General features: G+C 34.5%; 1 protein-coding gene across 8 annotated transcripts in view; it reads left to right on the plus strand.

Annotated features, from left to right (window-relative positions):
• LOC140447185 (uncharacterized) overlaps positions 1 to 19,492 on the plus strand; it is a 232,029-nt gene that overhangs the window by 187,774 nt on the left and 24,763 nt on the right. For all 8 annotated transcript variants that reach the window (XM_072539689.1, XM_072539687.1, XM_072539686.1 and 5 more), the window contains one exon: positions 16,698 to 16,980. In XM_072539689.1, the coding sequence (XP_072395790.1) occupies positions 16,698 to 16,980 (283 nt within the window). The remainder of the gene's footprint in view (positions 1 to 16,697; positions 16,981 to 19,492) is intronic.

Below are 19,492 nucleotides of genomic sequence, written 5' to 3' on the forward strand. Positions count from 1 at the left end.
GTATATTTTCTAGACAATAAGCCGCAACAAAAGTGTATTAAGCGAAAAAGTTATAGAACTGAAACGAGAAGCTGCTACGTTTGGTCTATATATAAATGAAAGCAAAACAAAATATATGGAGTGCACAAAATCGAATGAACATGAGAATCTGAAGGTAGACAACCATACCTACAAATATGCCTCCACTTTTCCCTACCTAGGCTCAATAATAAATGACAACAACAATATCAGTCAAGAAATACAAGCACGGATTCTTAGCGGTAATAAGTGCTTTTATGCATACAAAGACTTAATGAAAAGTAAGTTACTGAATCGTGAGTCTAAGCTGAGAATCTACAAAACAGTAATTAGACCAGTGGTCACATATGGATGTGAAACGTGGACCCTCTCAACCACTGATGAAAATCAACTGAGAATATTTGAGCGCAAAATACTAAGGAAGATATTTGGACTAACCCAATGCAGCGATGGTTCGTGGAGAATTAAAATGAATCACGAGCTGGATGAACTAATGCAGAGCGCAGATATTGTCAGATTTGTAAAGTCACAAAGACTAAACTGGCTTGGTCACCTAGAAAGAATGCAAGATAATCGAGCTGTAAAAGTAGTTCAGAGATGGAAGCCCCAAGGAAACAGAATAAGAGGAAGGCCCCGTAAAAGATGGATAGACGACGTAGAGAGGGATCTTAAAACCATGAACATCAGGCAGTGGCGAAGGAAAGTATCCGACAGGGCAGAATGGAAGAACATTGTTAAGCAGGCCAAGACTCACAAAGGGTTGTAGCGTCATTAGAAGAAGAAGAAGAAGATATTTTCTAGACTTTACTACAATAACGCAATAATCTTTTTGGGATAAGTCCTAGTTTTGTCCTATGGAGTGGTAGTCGACGGGAAATAATATAGAGCAGTTCCGATGAAACGGTATGATTCGCTGTTTTGCCAGACCAGTTGTAACCTGTCAGGTGAATCAGTAAAGGTTTCTTAGGCAGTATAGTGTATGGTTCTCGTACCCACATATTTTTACTGAGTAAACAATGACTGCTATCATATATGCAGAAAACATTTATGGAAATTTGAAACAAAATTGAAAAAAATTTTTTTTTTCGAGACTCAGAATATCAGGTAACATCGCGGGTTGGTTAAAAAACATGATATAATAAAGAAATGCCGAAAGAACAAACTGGCCACCAAACATTTTTTTCTTCTTCTCCTTCTTCACTGGCTTTACAACTCGGGGTGAGTCTTTGCAGCATCCACTATCGCCCTCCATCCTCTACAATCTTGCGCTTCTATTTCCCATTGTTGTTCAACATCATCCTTCCATCTTTTTCTCGGTCGGCCTACTGATCTTCTACCATCTGGTCTTTCAAAAAACACTGTCTTTAACACTCTGTCATCCTCTGATCGCACCACGTGACCTGCCCATCTTATTCGGTTTGTCTTGATATGCCTAACTATGCTTTCAATTCCATACAGAGTCACCAATTCAGCATTGCGGCGTCTTCTCCAATCCCCTGTGAATTCATCTCTTTGAGGTCCAAATATTATTCTGAGAACCTTTCTTTCAAATACTAGAAGCTTATTGATTTCCCGCTAGTTGCGAGTCCATGTTTCACTGCCATATGTAATAATTGGACGAATAATCGACTTCGATTTCCTTTTTAGCACCTTGGATCTTAATAATGTTGAAAGGGAGTATAATGCTCTATTTCCCGCAGCTATCCTTGCTGAGACCTCTTTTCTATATGGCTATGTGGTTGTCCGCTGTGATTATCGCCTCCAGGTATTTAAACTCCTTTACTACTTCGAAGTTAGTTGTGATTATTAATACTGATGTTCTGCCTAACTCTTGGTCTTGGATTTTTGGTTATTACCATGTATTTCGTCTTTTGTTTATTTATTCGGAGACGCAGACTACCTATTTCCTCCTCGAGCTGTGAAAACACCTCTCTCACGTCTCTTATAGAATGCGTTACTGCATCTATATCATCAATCATCAAATGCCAGCAACAGTTTTGATCCTTGATCAGCAAATCCTCTTGTCAGCTCAGACGATATTTTACTTATTGCATATTCTAAAGCAAAATTGAACAGCAACGGTGACAAGGGGTCCCCTGCCTACATCCTGAATTTATACCAAATGGCATTGATGTTCTGCTTCCTATCTTTACTTGTGCATATGAGTCTGTTACGCACATTTGCGTTAATTCAACTAATTTTCTTGGTATTCCCATTTCTAACATTGCTATCCACAATTTGGTTATTTTTATGGAATCATATGCTTGCTGGAAATCTATGAAAATTTAGTGCACATCGCGGTTGAGTTCCAAGTTTTTCTCTAATATTTGTCGGATGGTAAATATCTGATCTATAGTTGACCTTCCAGCACAAAAGCCGCATTGGTAGTCGCCTAGAATATCTTCCGAATATGGTGTGAGTCTCTTTAGCGAGATAATTGATAGCACTTTATATGATGTGCTAATAAACAATATGCCTCTATAATTTCGGAATTGTTCTTTGTTTCCTTTCTTATATATGAGAATTATAACGCTTCCATTCCATTCTTTAGGCATTTTCTGTTGTTACCATACTCTCAGAATGATGTCATACAATTTTTGGTGTAAAAGGTTTCCTCCTTTTTTTAACAACTCTCCATTTGGGCTATCATTTCCTGGTGCTTTATGGTCTTTTAAAGACGCGATCGCATTCTTTACTTCCTCAAGTATTGGTGCTGGTATTTCGATATCTGTATAATGAAACGTAATATCTGCTTCCTCCATCTCACTTTCAATATTTAGTAAATTCCGAAAGTATTCCTTCCCACGTTCGACGATTTCCGTTTCTATCATTATAAGTTCACCTGCTTCATTTCTCATAGGCTGTGTTACTCCAACACTTGCACCTTTTCTGACTGACTTCACTTCACTAAAGAATTTCCTTATTTGATTCCTCCACCAAACATGAATTTCATTAAAAAGTTATGACAGCATCTTGAAAGGGTATTAAAGAAACTTTTCTGTAACTCTTCAGGACTTGATTATTGATGATGATTGATGATGATAATTATTATCCAGATTTAGCCATACGGCTCACACTCCCTCTAAGGGGAAAATTCACTCATCCCAGATACCTACGGTATCAAAAGGATTGAGCTCTGGTGGGACTCTTTCCGTGTTATCGAGCCCTAGGTGACTTGGTATGCTGGAGTATCTCCCAAAAATTTTAGTAAACATCTGGACGTTGAGAGTAGTATAGCTTTCTACATGGTCTTGTAGAGATGCTCATTCAGACCTTTTTTTATGTTTTCTAGGAGGTTCTTTGGAATGACTCCAGTAGTAGAGAGAATAATAGGTATTGTCTGGGTACTTTTCATTCTCCACTGTCTTCCTATTTGAATTTTCAGATCCCTTATCATTTTATTGACAACCTGATTAGTTAAAAATGTTAAATATACCAAATTATAAGCCTTATTTTCTATCGATTCTAAAATTATAAATTATTAGTAAAGTTGGATTGGTTAGGACGGATCAGTTAATTCAACGCCGGAATGAGAATTACTCGATATACAGAATAGCGGTGTTCCTGGAAATGGTTTGAAATAAAAACCTAAAATTACATGATGGAAGAAACACAAACGAATGAAGTGTGAGTCCACAAAAAACCGACAGCTCTTACTAATACATGGTATTAATTACTAAAAATTTCGGTAATTCTGTTGCAATTTGAAATTCCCAAAATGCAATCAATATTTAAAATTTTTTAATGTTCATATTGCCACCAATTTTAAATGTAGAATTTCCAGTACGCTTCTGTGGGTATGCGTATTTTACCAAAATTTAATCGATGGTATAAATAACCTTGAATAACCTACGATTCTTAAAATCATACATGGAATGTGTAAAAAACGTTAATAAATGCAATAAATATGGTTTTTAATATTGTAATAAATGATTATTAAAAAATTTGAGGAGACGGTTGCGTTTCTTGTATAGTGTCTTAAGTTTTCTACATATATGTCGCAAATGGTAAAGAGATGGTTTATATAGTCTATGCAACAGGCAACCAAAAAGTAAACAATAGGTCTCGTGAATAAAAATTCAATAGACAATGCTTATTTCAACATGGAATTTCAACGTAATTGTGGCACCTTGTTGTAATGTCCTGGTATAGTCCGAGTATTATTTTTTATCCCTCTTGATCAAGAATTACTTGAGTTTTTGTTTTGTCATTCTTCTTAGTATACGCTTGTTCAAGTGAAACCCATCTTTCCGTCAGGTTAGCCTTGGAAACAATTGTGATCACTCAACTGACCTTCTGCAATGTTAGTTATATTTTGTAAACGTCATACTGATGTTTCTTTAATTTGTGTTGTGACTTAAAAATAGCGTTTTTTGTTAATGATTCATCCAAATCTAAGCGGCGTGTGGTCATACAATTTTTGTGTACCTACTGAAGATTTGCAACCATTGTAAATTCATATGCGAATGTAAATAGTGTACGGAAACTTATGTTTTGCGTATCCAACAGTCAAGGAATGGTGAAAGGAAAATTTAAGAATAGCAGGGAAAAGACAAATGATAAGCCGCGACCAGATGCATTGATTCTGCATTAATAGACATAGAAATGTGGCATGTGTGAAAGTATTGATTAGAGAAAATCGTCTAATTTCAATCAGAACAATTTCAGAAAATGTTGCTGTAAGTATAGGATATGTCCATAGTACACAAACTGGGTTACTGAAAAGTTTGTGAGCAATTGGTTTCTCGCTTTTTGTCACAGGACCAAAAAAGTTTGCGTCACGGAATACACGCGAAAACAGTTGTCAATAATTGCTGACGACAAATCCTGCTGTCATAATTTTGAGTCATTCAGTAAACTGTCATTGATGCAACAGAAAACACGCAAATTCTTCGCCACCAAAGTAGTTTAAAGCTCAACCTTCTGTAGGCAAGGTCATGTTAACATTTTCTTCGTCCATAAAGAATCCTTACCCATAGAGTTTACGAATCTAGAGTGGATCTCAACGGAAACCTGTATAATGCATTTTTGAACAAGCTCCATCAAACAATAAGAGAGAAACGTCCAGAGAAGCTCTCACGTGGTATCATTCTTCTGCACAACAATGCTCGGTTTCATGTTGCCAAAGTAAAGAAAGAAAATCTACAATGAAGAAATTGAGGATATAACAGCATCCACTAGCATTCTCTACACTTGCACAGAATATGTAGATAAGAAATTAGTATCAAATGTAAGAAATGTATTACTGGAACATCTGAGACAAGAAAATTCCAAATAGTTTTAAAATTGTTCGTCACTGGTGTATGACATTTTGTCGGGGACTATCAACTATATTAGAAAAACTATGCTTTTTTATTAATAATTTAATTTCAAAAGAAATATACCCGTTAATTCAGGTCTAGACGGTAATGATTATATTTATTTTCTGTAAGTAAATAATATTAAATAATTAAATTTAACTAATTAAACATTTATTATATGAAAAGGGAATATCACTGGATTTAGTAAAAACCATTGAGAATATAATATAAAAATAACATAGCTATGGTAAGATGTAAAGGAAAACTATCGCAACCTATCAAATATGAAACTAGCATTAGACAAGGAGATCCGCTGAGCCCATTAATATTTAATCTGATAATGGATGAAATCATAAAGAAAGTTAAAAAAAATAAAGAGGATATAGAATGGGAGAAAAGTAAATAAGGATAATATGCTACGCCGACGACGCCGACAAGTGAACATGGCAAACAGAGCAGCAGGATGTCTCAACAACACAATCTGGAGAAACAAATACCTCACAACGGAAACGAAAACCAGGATATATAAATCAACAATAAGACCGATAATGACGTACCCAGCGGAAACAAAAGCAGATACGGCGAAAACATAAAGACTACTGGAAACAACAAAAATGAAAGTCTTACGAAAAATAACAAACCAAACTCTAAGAGACAGAGTAAGAAGTGAGAAAATACGAGCGAGATGTGGTATAGAGGAAATAAACGCGTGGACCAAAAGAAGAAAAGTGGAATGGAATCAACACATCGAAAGAATGACAGAAAATAGAATAGTACGAATAGCAAGAGACAAATCGCCAAATGGAAAAAGATCATTGGGACGACCGAGGAAAAGATGGTCAGACAACGTCAATTGAGACTAAAAACCGAAGTAAAACAGGCATTAAGCCTATTTATAAAGTAGGAAGAAGAAGAATTAAATTTAGGAGAAATAATACCATTTTATGTTATTCTTTGTCAAATAAATTCATATCTTATGTATTCAAATATATTTTGTGAACCCTGACTAATATGTCTGTTTTTTTGTTTAAGTTTTTTGTAATATTTAATTTTTGTGTTTGTAATAATTATGCTCATAGAAAAAAATTACTTATTTAAGAAGTGTCTATCCTGTAAGGCGTGGCATTTTTATTTTATCTTGAAAAAGAGAGTATTTAGATTCATTAGAATGGAAACTAATGGTCACCATTAACATTATCATATAACCAAATATATCTTGTTTTGTCTTCCTGTAGACCTTGTATTAGTTTTATTATGTTCTTATTTTGTGCTGTTTCTCGACTCTTCTACTTATAATTTACTTCTGTTGGCCATATAACCCTTGAAGAGTGTTACCCTCCCTGTATATACTTCTCCGCACTTTACGGTTCATTACAGCACTTTCCCAAGGTGCAGATACATTGAGCTCCTGGAGTTATCTTTTGATGATGTCAACCAGTCTTTGTCATTCATTGAGCCCCATGCTCTTCAATGTGATCATGTATGAAATCGTCCACAACAAGATCCATAGACCAGGTAATGGCCTATAAATACCTAGGTCATGAGATTCGCATAGGAAAAGATAACCAAACCGTTGAGCTTCTCCGTCGTATAAGACTGACTTGGGCAGCCTTCGGCAAGCTGAACCATATTTTCAAATCGTCTGATATACCAATATGCCTTAAAAGAAAAACGTTTAAACAGTGTGTTTAGCCAGTGTTAACTTACGGTGCGGAAACGTTGACCATGACAAGGAGAACAGTTCAAAAGATCCGTGTGTGTCAAAGGGCGATGGAGCGTGCTATGTTGGGCGTTTCACTACGACACAAGATCCCAAATCGCCAGCTACGACAAAGAACAGGAGTGGCTGATGCAGTAGAGAGAGTAGCAACCCTGAAATGGAACTGGGCAGGTCAGGTGGCTCGAATGAGAGATAATAGATGGACAAAGCGGATATTGGAATGGAGACCAAAAGATGATGCCTACCGAAGCAGAGGTCGTCCACCAACACGTTGGACTGACGATCTAAAACGTTGTCATAGGAATTGGATGCAAGAGGCACAAGATCGAAATAGATGGAAAATTATGAGGGAGATCTATGTCCAGCAGTGGATAAGCGAAGATTGAATGATGATGATGAAATCGCCAAAAGCGTTAACAAAGGAAGAGGATACATAATGGGAAATAAAGAAATAAAAATACTCTGTTACGCAGACGACGCAATATTGATAGCTCAGGATGAAGATAGTCTGCAAAGATTGGTCCACAGATTTAACATAAGAGCAAAAGAATTTAATATGACAATCTCATCTCAAAAAACTAAAACAGTAGTAGGCAGCAAAGAACCAACCAGATGTAAAATAGAAAGTATATGAAATAAAATACCTGGGAATTACACTGTCTAACTATGGAGACCTGGACAAAGAAGTGAGAGATCAAGTGATCATTAACACTAAGATGAAGTCACGAATTTATAAAGCCAGTAATGGCAATAATGACATATGCCTCAGAAACAAGACCCGACACAGCCACAACGCAAAGGCTACCGAAAACTGCAGCGATGAGAGTACTGAGAAGAATTACAGGAAATACGCTGAGAGATCGAAAGAGAAGTGAAGCTATTAGAAGAAAATGTATCGTAAAGTGTATAAATGAATGGACACAAAATAGAAAAAAGAATAGAATAACCACATTAGCAGAATGGAAGAGACCCTTGTCTTCAAAATAACAAGAGATAAGTCACCAATCGGCAGAAGAAATATCGGACGACCGTGCAAAAGATGGAGTGACAACTGGCTTTCCAACTGGCATCGATATAGCTACATATATTGCTGGTAAATGTCTCATTACCACTTCTCATAGAGGTCCTATCCATGCAGGTCTCCGGGATCGGACTATGCTTGTTATTAGGTGTTGTTTAGAGAGGTTTCCATTTTCTTCGTTTGAGCGGATCTTCCAATTACCTTCAGGATCTTGCTTGATGCCTAGAATGTTTCTAATATTTTATTTTCAAAGGTAAGGACACGTTATTATCCTTTTAGTATCGTCTGTCCTTACAAAAAAAATAAGTAAGGGATAGTTGTGAAAAAATCGTTCTCAAAAAGATTATTATAAAAATTCTGCAAAAATGTAACTTTAAAATTTATTTTTTAAATTTTTAAATATATACATAGACATTGTATACTCATATTTTACTCATATACTTCTTCGTATATCTATTTTGACTCCTTTTTGTAAACTTTAATATAGTCGCTCCCCATTGAATTATTTTGTGATTTGCACACTACGTATGAATGTAAATACGTTTCAATTAATTATTGAGGAAAAAGGTAATATTTTCAGTTAATAATGCCGATTATTTATTAATCACCCTGTATATTCTAACCTGTACTTATCTAAGTAAGACTTTCCAATTTCGTCAGCCTACGAAATAAAATATATTCATTTCCAAAATAATAATTGGTTGGTGCATTCAGGTTATCCAATCAAGATATTTTTAACGTGGGTTCAAAAATATTTTTGTTTGGTTACCAGAGCGTCTGTCTACCGCTTGGCACGTAGCAAGATGATAATATTTAAATTATTATAAATCATATTATTACGTTACCGTATTATCACAATAACATAGTGGACGGTTTTATTGGTTGAATGAAAAGCTTCAATGCTTATGCATACTAGTCGGTTGTTGGTGTTAGGAGTGTGATTGTGCTTGATGCGGTTAATTGGTAATGTATTTCGATTTTTACGATTACGAATATCCAGTTAACAAAAATGCTAATAGGTCGAGGCACTGGCGTTTGACCTTTTAATAATATCCCCATATAAAACGGATAAGACCGAAACTTTGAATTTATTTAAAAATATTATACCGTACAGAATAAAATGTTTTTTATTGATTTATTTCTTATACAATATATATATATATATATATATATATATATATATATATATATATATATATATATATATATATATATATATATATATATATATATCAAAAAACCTACTTCCGCTCGCATATGATGAATTTTACTTTCGATTTCTATTTTCTTTCTGTCATATTCATCGCTAGCAGAAGAAAGTTTGATAAAGAACTTGTCACAATATGAACAAAGTCTGGGAAGTCCAAAACTCAAGTTGAATTTACTTTTAAAAATGTCGTGGTAGGTTCGTAGAGAGATTTTTGTATCAGGGTACATTTTTAAAAATAATCTGTACATTTTTGACATGCAGAAAATCAGCTGGAAGGCAACTTTTAGAAGAAGCATTTCTGCTATAATGATTTTCTTGCTACGGAAATGACCTAATATGTTCGCATATGTTCTCTGCATCTGTTATTATTAGTTTTTTGGGACGATTAGTATGTTTGCCACGTTGAACATTTAGATTTACTCCTGCTTTCATTTTATCAACAAGGTACTGGAGTCTTCTAACGGTTATTGAAAATATATAACACACCGTTACTTTATATACCCTTATGTTTTCTACTGTATATTTCACTGTACACTGACGACGAGATGTTGCTTCCCTAACCCTTCTTCTTTTTGGCTCTTTCAGCGAAAGAGACTGAGATAAAAATTTTGATTTGCCATTGACCCTCAGTTCTTTAAACGTTTTGAATAGTTTTGCGTGATTGCCCACTAATAACTCGGCAAAATACGCACCTAAAATAAATATTGTTTTAAAACATGAAACTAGTTTAGATTACTTTCATTTACTTTATCTGGGCAACTTAGAGCTTTTTTGGGTACTTCTCTAGACGAAACGTACGAATCAACAGCATCTCTGCGACGTTTTCCATTATTCTGCTTCCGTGTTTTCTCTATGTTGAGCTTTCGTGTTTTCCCTCTGTTAGTTTGGGTAATCACTGACTTGGTTATACTAACATCCATTTTAGCCCGAAATGACAAATTACACGATTGAGAACGTTGACTTACAAAACACGTGTAGAAAATTTGGCGCGAAACAAGGCCCGCTTTGACACATACGTTGTTGCACCGAAAGTTGAAGGTTGACTAATTTTCAATCTACCAAAACAGGCAAGGCAGTACAATATTTTGCACATGACATATAGAACGTTGTTTCATGGAAAAACCACATATAAAAGTATTGGCGGTTACAACGTTGTTCCAGCATAGCATTCAATAATTAAAAATTAAACTAAATTAAATTAAAATATTTCAATTACTCTAAATTTAAAAATTTAATTTTTTTACTAACTCTAATTCGCGATTTAGCCTAAGATTCAGATTGTGTAGTTAACTATCTTTGCACAATTTTTTGAACCATCCCCATATTAAGTTTGAGTTATTGTCATTTATGAACTCGGCGCCAGTGAGACTGCTTGACGATCGGGCCTTTTAAAAATTTCCTTTTCCCGGTAGTATATTTTCCGCTTGAAGGATACTTGGCCGTTTTCCAAGCTTTCAATGACATTTGATTTATTTCCCTTTATTTTATTTATGGGGTTGTAAATTGCAAACCTAATTGTTAAAAAAACCCCACAAAAACTTTCCCAAAAATAATGTGTTCTGTGAAGGATATACAAATACGAATTTTAAAATCAAGAAAGGAAACATAAACCAAGGATACTGTGAAACATTTTATATAGGTACAGTAGATCGGCTCGTTCTTTGCAATTGTCATCATTCACATTATAGGAAATAAACCAAAACATATTATGAGCCAAACTTACGTCGGTTATGTTACTACAGTGGACGTTTTTATACTTCTCTTTTATTTCATTTATTGAGTTTTGAAAACTGGGTATACCTTTATGAGTGTATTGGGCTCCATTATCTTCATCATTTTGTTTATTCAGTGTTAAACATGGTGTTCAGAATTAATGAATGACTTTGTTTTTTACTACCGCTGAGGAGATTGATGTATTCAAGATCGAAGAGCTTTGACGATATGATACGATACGATATCAAATGACGAAAACTGTAATAAACGTAATCAGACTAGATACAGGTTACACATAAAAACTAAATTGAAAACAAATGTACATACAAAAATTCCCCACAAGATTCAAATAAAGGAACCTATGTTATAATAAATTGAAAAATAGAAAACTTTTGAGCTCGGTAAGAAAACAATTAATTTTAAATATTTATTTAAGCATCGTATATAATCAAAAATTTAAGATTTCTTCACTGTCAGAATCTGAGGTACTCATAACCCATTTTAGGTTTCTCAGCCAGGACATTCTTCTTCTACCTATGCTGCGCTTTCCTTGAATCTTTCCCTGCATTATTAGTTTTAGGAATTCATATCTGTCACCACGTTATATGACCCAGATATTGTAGTTTTCTTATTTTGATGGAATCCAGTATCTCCCTGCTGTTCTCTATTCTTCTTAGTACTTCTTCATTGGTTATTCTGTCTGTCCAGGAGATTCTTAGCATTCTTCGATATGCCCACGTTTCAAATGCTTCCAATTTATTGATAAATTGTTTATTTAAAGTTCATGTCTCCACACCATACAATAGAACAGAAAATACAAGATTTAGGCTGAGGTCTCTACAACATAATATTTGTTTCATATTATTGAATGCATTTCTAGCCTTTTCTACTCTAACTCTAATTTCTTTGGTATAATCGTTTGTTTCATTAATGTTTGCCCCTAAATAGTTATAATTCTGTCGTTCTATCGTCTTATTATTTACGTGTAGATTGATGTATATAATATTTTTCTTTGATATAACCATGAATTTTGTTTTCTTCATGTTAGGTGACAAACCAAATTCTTCACTCGCAACAAACTTATCTAAAATTCTTTGTAGATCTGTTATAGTTTCTGCTATTAGTATTGTATCATCAGCATATCTAATTTCACGTATGGGTAGGCCATTTATGTTTATGCCTGCTACTTCATCTTCTAATGCTTTTTTTGAATATTTCCTCTGAGTATGCATTAAACAGTAATGGCGACAAGACACAGCCCTGTCTAACACATTTTTTGATTTTTGTTTTATTAATTTTTAAATTACTTATTCTTATGACAGCTTCTTGTTCATAATACAGATTATTTATTATTTTTAAATCCCGTGTGTCGATGTTCTTTGTTCTCAGTAGTTTTATTAACGGATTATCTTTCACTCATCAAGCATACTCTAAAAATAAAAACCCTTAAAAAATATTTCATGATACTTCATGGACGTGGTTTTATCCATAAATAAAAAAATAAAAAATATGTATATAAGTACGAAAAAATAATTTATAATCACACTACAAACGTTTCAAAGCAAAACTTACAATTGGCAGTAGATGAATCAATCACCAACCATCCTCCTATGGCTGTCTTTGTTCAATGTATGATGTTGTGTAAGGACATACGGCTTAAGTTCATCGTTTAAGTTTCTATGAGTAGGAAAGGAGCGTAATATAAAAAATAATTTGTAAATATTGTCATGCTTGTCAATCAGTGATACATTAAGGGCCGATTGTTCGAACTCTAATCAAAACTTGATTGTAATCAAATATTTAATTACAATCAAATAGATCACAGTAACTGTCAAAATTATTAAAAATTTCTTATTATTATTATTGATTTGAAAATAAAAACATGAAATTAACATCAGAAAGAGTTTAATTATGGTTTATTTTAAATTATAACGCAAAATAATAAAATTGAATAAAATAAATCAGTCAACACAACCCCAAAATGTGATTTGATTACAATCAAGTTTTGATTAGCGTTCGAACAAGTGGCCCTAAATGATCAAGTAATGAAACTGTACATTTTCGACACCTTGTAAAGAGATGTTTAATACTCAATGATTGAGTACATTCAACTGTTGGACGTAAGAGTAAATTCACTATAATTTGCTAAATTACTAGATAATTACTTCCTTTTTTAAACATCATATTTAAAGAACAGAAAACGTGAATACAACACAGAGTCATAAGAAAAATATAACTTTTAGACATCAACATTTATTGGACGATTCCTACTTAAGTGGTGAACATTTTAAATGCTTCATCGTTTCGCTGTATACTTCCATCCCGTTGGTAGTGATTCATCCTGTATATTTTGGAATAAAAAGTAAAATTTATTTAGGTTACTCATCTACAGAGAATTTCACGCTAAGATAAAATATATTTTATCGACAGATGCCAGGTCTCCAGTTATACCGATGTTATCATAAAGGCGCTTTTTGTTTACAACAAAATGATGTGCACAGTATCAAACGATATAAAAAATTGAACCGTGCACGTTGTTCTGTCTTTGTGGTATGTATACAAAATACATATTTCTGAATTGTTTGAAAGAATAGATAATACACTCGCGATCATAAAATCCGGGTCACCTTGAAAATCACCGATATTTCATTTTTAACGAGCTTTATCGTAAATAATAATAACACAAATACAAACTAATGCATGTTTCTGAGAATTGTTGCGGTTTCCTCTGTAACAAAGAATTCCAATAGTGCCGATTTCGCGGTAAAGTGCACACTTCCCAAAATGAGCGCTACCTGTAACTCCGCTTGTTTTAAATGTCTCGTTTGTACTTCGACTTTCTGTTCAAATGCAACGGACAAACGTTTATTATTGCCACCATTAGTATTTATTAGTGCCATTATTAGTGTTTATTGTTTGACCAAAATGCCTTTGACTGTTGTTGAAACGGCACAAATTGTTGCACTTGTGGAAGACGGTCACACTCAACGGCAAGTCGCAAGAACTGTTGGCGTAAGCCTTTCTACGGTTCAACGAGTGCTTCAACGCTTTCAGGAGGCAAGTTTGCTAACCAGGCGACCTGGCTCTGGATGAAGAAGAACGACCAAGGCACTAGATGACCGTTTCCTTGTATTTCAGGCTTTACGAAACCGGACCTCAACTGCGGTTATGCATCAAAATCGTCTAGAGGAAGTACGAAATCGCAATTTTAGTGTTGCAACAGTCAGAAGAAGACTTCGTTCTTCTTGACTATCTTCTCGGGTAATGGCTAGAGGACCGCCACTTCGCAGGGTGCCTCGAGTTGCACGACTAGCTTTTGCTCGACAATACGCGCATTGGGGAATTAACGATTGTAGCAAAGTGTTATTCTCAGATGAATCCCGTTTCTGTCTAACTGGATTCGATGGACGTGTAAGAGTTTGGAGGAGAACCGGTCAACGATTTTCACAAGCTTGCATTGCTCCAAGAATGCCATTTGGTGGAGGCTCGGTCATGGTTTGGGGAGGTATATCTTCCGACTTCCACACAGAATTACCCTTCATCGAAAATGGGTCCCTAACTGCACGAAGGTACATTACGGAGATTCCGGAAGAACATGTTATGCCCAACATGGCAGGGCTTGGAGAAAACGCTGTTTTTATGCAGGACAACGTGCGACCGCACGTTGCCAGGATCAGTATGTAATACTTGGACGAAGTTGGAATTACGAGGGTACCCTGGCCAACTAGGTCTCCGGACCTGAATCCCATCGAACATCTCTGGAACGATTTGAAAAAACGTATTCAAACCCATACACCTCCTCCTAACAACGCACAGGAGCTTAAGGATCTGTTAGTGAGAGAGTGGAATAACATACGACAACATGTAATCCGGAGAAAAATTGAGAGTATGCCCCGTCGTCTGCAAGAGGTTATTAGAGCAAGGGGAGGCAATACACGATATTGGTCATTGAAATTTCACTGATTTTTTACCACGTTCTGTATTTTCCATTTTTTTTCGTATGTCTGTTTTATCAACAATTTGATTTGTTTTCTGTTTTTTTTTTCAATAAAAACAATAAAAAATCATTAGCCAAAAAAAAGGTTATTACTGCACCAGAGGCAAAAATATTTAAGAAACTTGAAATTTTCAAGATGACCCGGATTTTATGATCGCGAGTGTACTTCTATTTTTGATATTTTTTAAAATTGTTTAAAATTTTCCTTTTCAGTAAATAGAGTTACTGTAATAGCTGTATAATTAAGAGATTTTGTTGGTGGCTTGTCAATTTTTTTTTTCACTTCAGGGGTTCGAAAAATTTCCTGAAAGGAAGGTCCCAAAACAGCTTCATCGGAACAGAATTCATCATGAAGAGACACGATGTCGGAAAAGTCTGAAGAATAAATCTTTCATTTAGTGCCTGGGTCCTGTCATTGGTCTTCGATTTGATGGAATTTATCATTTTTAATATCTCTGCTGAAAAGTTCAGCTGAAGCAAATACTTGTTTCGGGATAACATTGTGATGAAAGATATAGATGCCTGTGGCACGAAACCCAGCTGAAATATTATTGGGTGTAGCAGCTGTTGGCAAGACTTTGGAAAATATTTTTACAAAAATTCTTTTATTAATCCTATGCCCGTCGGTAGTTTTTCTCGTGGTCCAGTACAACAAAACCTCTTGGTCCCAATATCCTTCAAAAAGTGCAAATACAGATTTGTCCATAGACTGTAGCTCGTGAGTAGTTGTTAGGAATACAAAAAAGTGTAATTCCATGTAAGTCAGCCACATCAACAATACCTGCGTCTGAGTGATACTTAGTTTCATCGAAAATCAGTAAAACGGGACCTTACGGTTTGAACTTTGCAAAGTGTTGTCATTGATCCTTTCTCTGTCATTTCAATGGTAGAAACAGCTGGAAGATTTTCTTACCAATAAACTTACAAAAAGGTCCAATTCAGACAGAACCTCTTTTAACTTGTTAAAATAGTAGTTTATTATAAACTTGTTAAGTTTGGCTGCTCTCGTCCGGGAATCATGCTTTGTGTTTTTCTTTTTGCAGCCTCTGGGTGGCGTTTTAAAAACAGGTTTTCACCATTTGCGACTATCCATTACTTTGAAATCATTAAATTGGGTTTCGATAGAATTTTACATACAGAAGGAATACATGACTATCGAATTAATTTGTCATTCAAAGGTATATCAACATCTGCTAGCCTAAAAATTGTCCTACAAAGTTCATTTTGTTGAACAGATGATAAATATGATCCCCTTCCCATTTTTTTGTAGTGTTTTCACTACTTACGTGGTTATGAAGTATGCTACAGGGAATTTTGTATCTCACTACAGCACTACTTACTGACATACCACCATTTACAGCTGCCATTGCTTCTTTTAACTGTTGTTCACTTCAAAGAGCACGCTTTTCTTAGTCTCTGGAGATTAGTTATGTTATTTGTGTGGTATATATATATATATATATATATATATATATATATATATATATATGTATATATATATATATATATATATATATATATATATATATATATATATGGGACTCTTAACATACTTTGGTTGGTTACCACTACCTTAAAAATGCCTCGAACCATTTTATGGGAACTTTTCACTATGAAAGCCTCCAGCTTTCTAAATAAAATAGCCAAAAAAAACTATATCTTAATATTTAATAATAAAGCGACTATCGCTGATAATAATTCTATTTTTATTGTTACAGAGCATCTTTAAAACACTTGTCTACATCAACACCAATAATGACTGCACAAGCTCAAGTAACAGAACCTCCTAGTCCTAAAACAACCAAAGATCCAAAAATCCGTACGACGTCCAAAGCGAGGCAGAAAAAATTCATGAGGCACTTTCCCAATGTGGAAGAAGACGAAAAAGTATTGAACTATTACTCATGTGCACTAATAGGAGACATTCTATTACAGGGTCATCTTTATATCACAAAAAACTATTTCGCGTTTTACTCAAATGTTTTTGGATATGTTACAAAAGTAAGTTAACATTTTTGCTTTAATATGTATTTTTAAATCTCTCCTCGTAATATTTTACGCATATCACGATGAATAAAAAAACTAATATACATCATTGTCGTAAACTCTTCCTAAAATCAATACTCTCACTGAACGAACTCTGCCAATTTTTACCCTTGTTGCGTAGTTCCAGTAAAGATTTACTACAATTATGATATCTTTGTATTCTTCTCTTCCCATGGCGCCGTCTCCTTTGGAAGGTTGGCGATCCAAATGGTAATTGTAGTTTTGGAAACTGCTGAGCGAAAGTTTTCTGCGGATGAGCGGTCGAACCATCTCCTCAGGTCTTTCAGACACGAGTTCTGGCGTCTTCCTACTGATCTTTTGCCCTGTACTTTTTCTTCCAGTATAACTTGAAGTAATTCGTATCTTTCGCCTCTCAACACATCACCCAAGTATTGCATTTTTCTCTCTTTGATTATTCTTAGTAATTCTTTTTGTTTACACATGCGACGAAGTGCCTCAACATTAGTAACTCTTTGTATCCACGGAATTCTCAGCATTCGTCTGTATATATACATTTCAAAGGCATCTATTCTTTTTTATATTTCAGAGTCCATTGTCCAACTTTCACAGCCATACAGTAAGACAGAAAAAACGTAACATGTGATCATTCGGATTCTAAGCTGCAGACTAAGGTCTGATCTTGTAAAAAATGTTTTCATGCTCATGAATGTTTTCCTTGCTTGTTCGATTCTTGATAGGATTACTTTTTTTGGATTACATTGACTATTGATATTTGCTCCCAAATATTTTATGGAATTTACCTGTTCTATTATTTGACCCTTGGCATACACATGTACGTTTGTTGGTGTCTTTGAAAATACTAAAGTTTTAGTTTTGGAAACGTTTAGATGTAAACCGAACATTTCGCTGTGGTGAACTACCGCATTTATTATATTTTGTAGTTCTTGTGCATTGTTTGCTAAAAAGACGGTATCATCAGCATATCTGATGTTGTCTATGCTGATTCCGTTAATCTTAATTCCGCCTTGGACCTCGTCTAAGGCGGAATCTGAATATAGACTTCGAATATAAATTAAACAGTAGCGGTGATAAGACGCAACCATGTCTCACTCCTCGTCGGATTTGTACATCTTCGAATGTTGTGTGTTCTATTTCAATTATTGAAGAGTTTGGTGATGTGATTGATTAGGCTTGTCAAGCTGTGTATAGAGTTGGTTTTTTGCGTATGGCTACAAAAGTTAACTATAACCAATCTTCCGGTATTTTTTCACTCATATATATTATTCAGGAAAGTAATCAGAATGTTCAGGGACTGATTGTTTGTTTCATTTGGGATTTTTAGCCATTGGGCCATAAATATTGTCGGGGATCTGGAGATTTATTATTTTTGAGTGACTTTATAACTTTTTTTATCTATGATTTTAGGATGGAAGGACTAGTATCCGTTGGTTTAATTGATGAGTTGTTGATTAGGACGGCCTGGGAAAAAGGGACTTTAACGTATTGTTTCCATATTTTTAGAATTAAACCAAATAGATTTAAACTAATGAGTCGATTTGAAAAATTTTTATTACTAATATAATTTTTATATTAGTTTATAGTTCATAAACTACAAAAAAATTATTCAAAATGCAAACATCCACAGGCACATTGTCCACAACTTCTATTAGAGCCTGTTTCAATGAACCTTGATTATGGTGACGTCTTGTACAGATCATGCCCTGTTAACCACAATTAGTAGTCGAGTAGAATAAAGTCTGGGCTGACTGATGGCCAACGTTTACTACTAATAAATTCGGGTATATGATTTTCAAGCCACCATTGAAATTATTTTAGCCTTATGCGCAGGTGTAGAGTCTGTTTTAGATATCCATGGTCTATTTTGAAACATTAGAAGCTCCACTGCATTTGTTTTTTTTTATTGTATAATGGCTTTGGCATAGCCAATTAGCCAGACTATTTGTGGTAATTACAATTTTTGATTTTATTACCTAAGCCTATTTATAATATAAATTTACAGGAAGTAATATGTTGGTATACACTGCATTTGTTAAAATGTCCGGCTGATAATTTTTCGCTTTTTTTTAACGTTTTTTTTTTCACAAAAATGTACCACCAAACCATCACTGATGCAGGCAAATGTCCTCGTTTAATTCTTGGCACTACTTCACGGACTTCCTTGGTGCATAAACTACATCGTTTTACTTATTGAAAGTTTTTCTCAGACTATTTTTTTATCTATAATGAGGATTTCTTTGTCTGGATTTTTTTTTTATTTTGTTTTAATGCAACGACAAAGCGTTGCCTTATTTATCGATTGAATAACCCAAGTCTTATATAATAATGTAAAATGTAACTCATGGTTTTCGGCGCAATATCCATTTCTCGAGCAATATTTTTTTGTTTTCAGAGTTAGCAAGATCTTACTCCTCCCTTATTAAAAACATTTTTACAATACAATACACAAATGCGTAATATTTAATGGTTTTAGTATTTTAAAAATACG

Source organism: Diabrotica undecimpunctata, chromosome 8 (assembly GCF_040954645.1).
Source record: "Diabrotica undecimpunctata isolate CICGRU chromosome 8, icDiaUnde3, whole genome shotgun sequence".
NCBI lineage: Eukaryota > Metazoa > Arthropoda > Insecta > Coleoptera > Chrysomelidae > Diabrotica > Diabrotica undecimpunctata.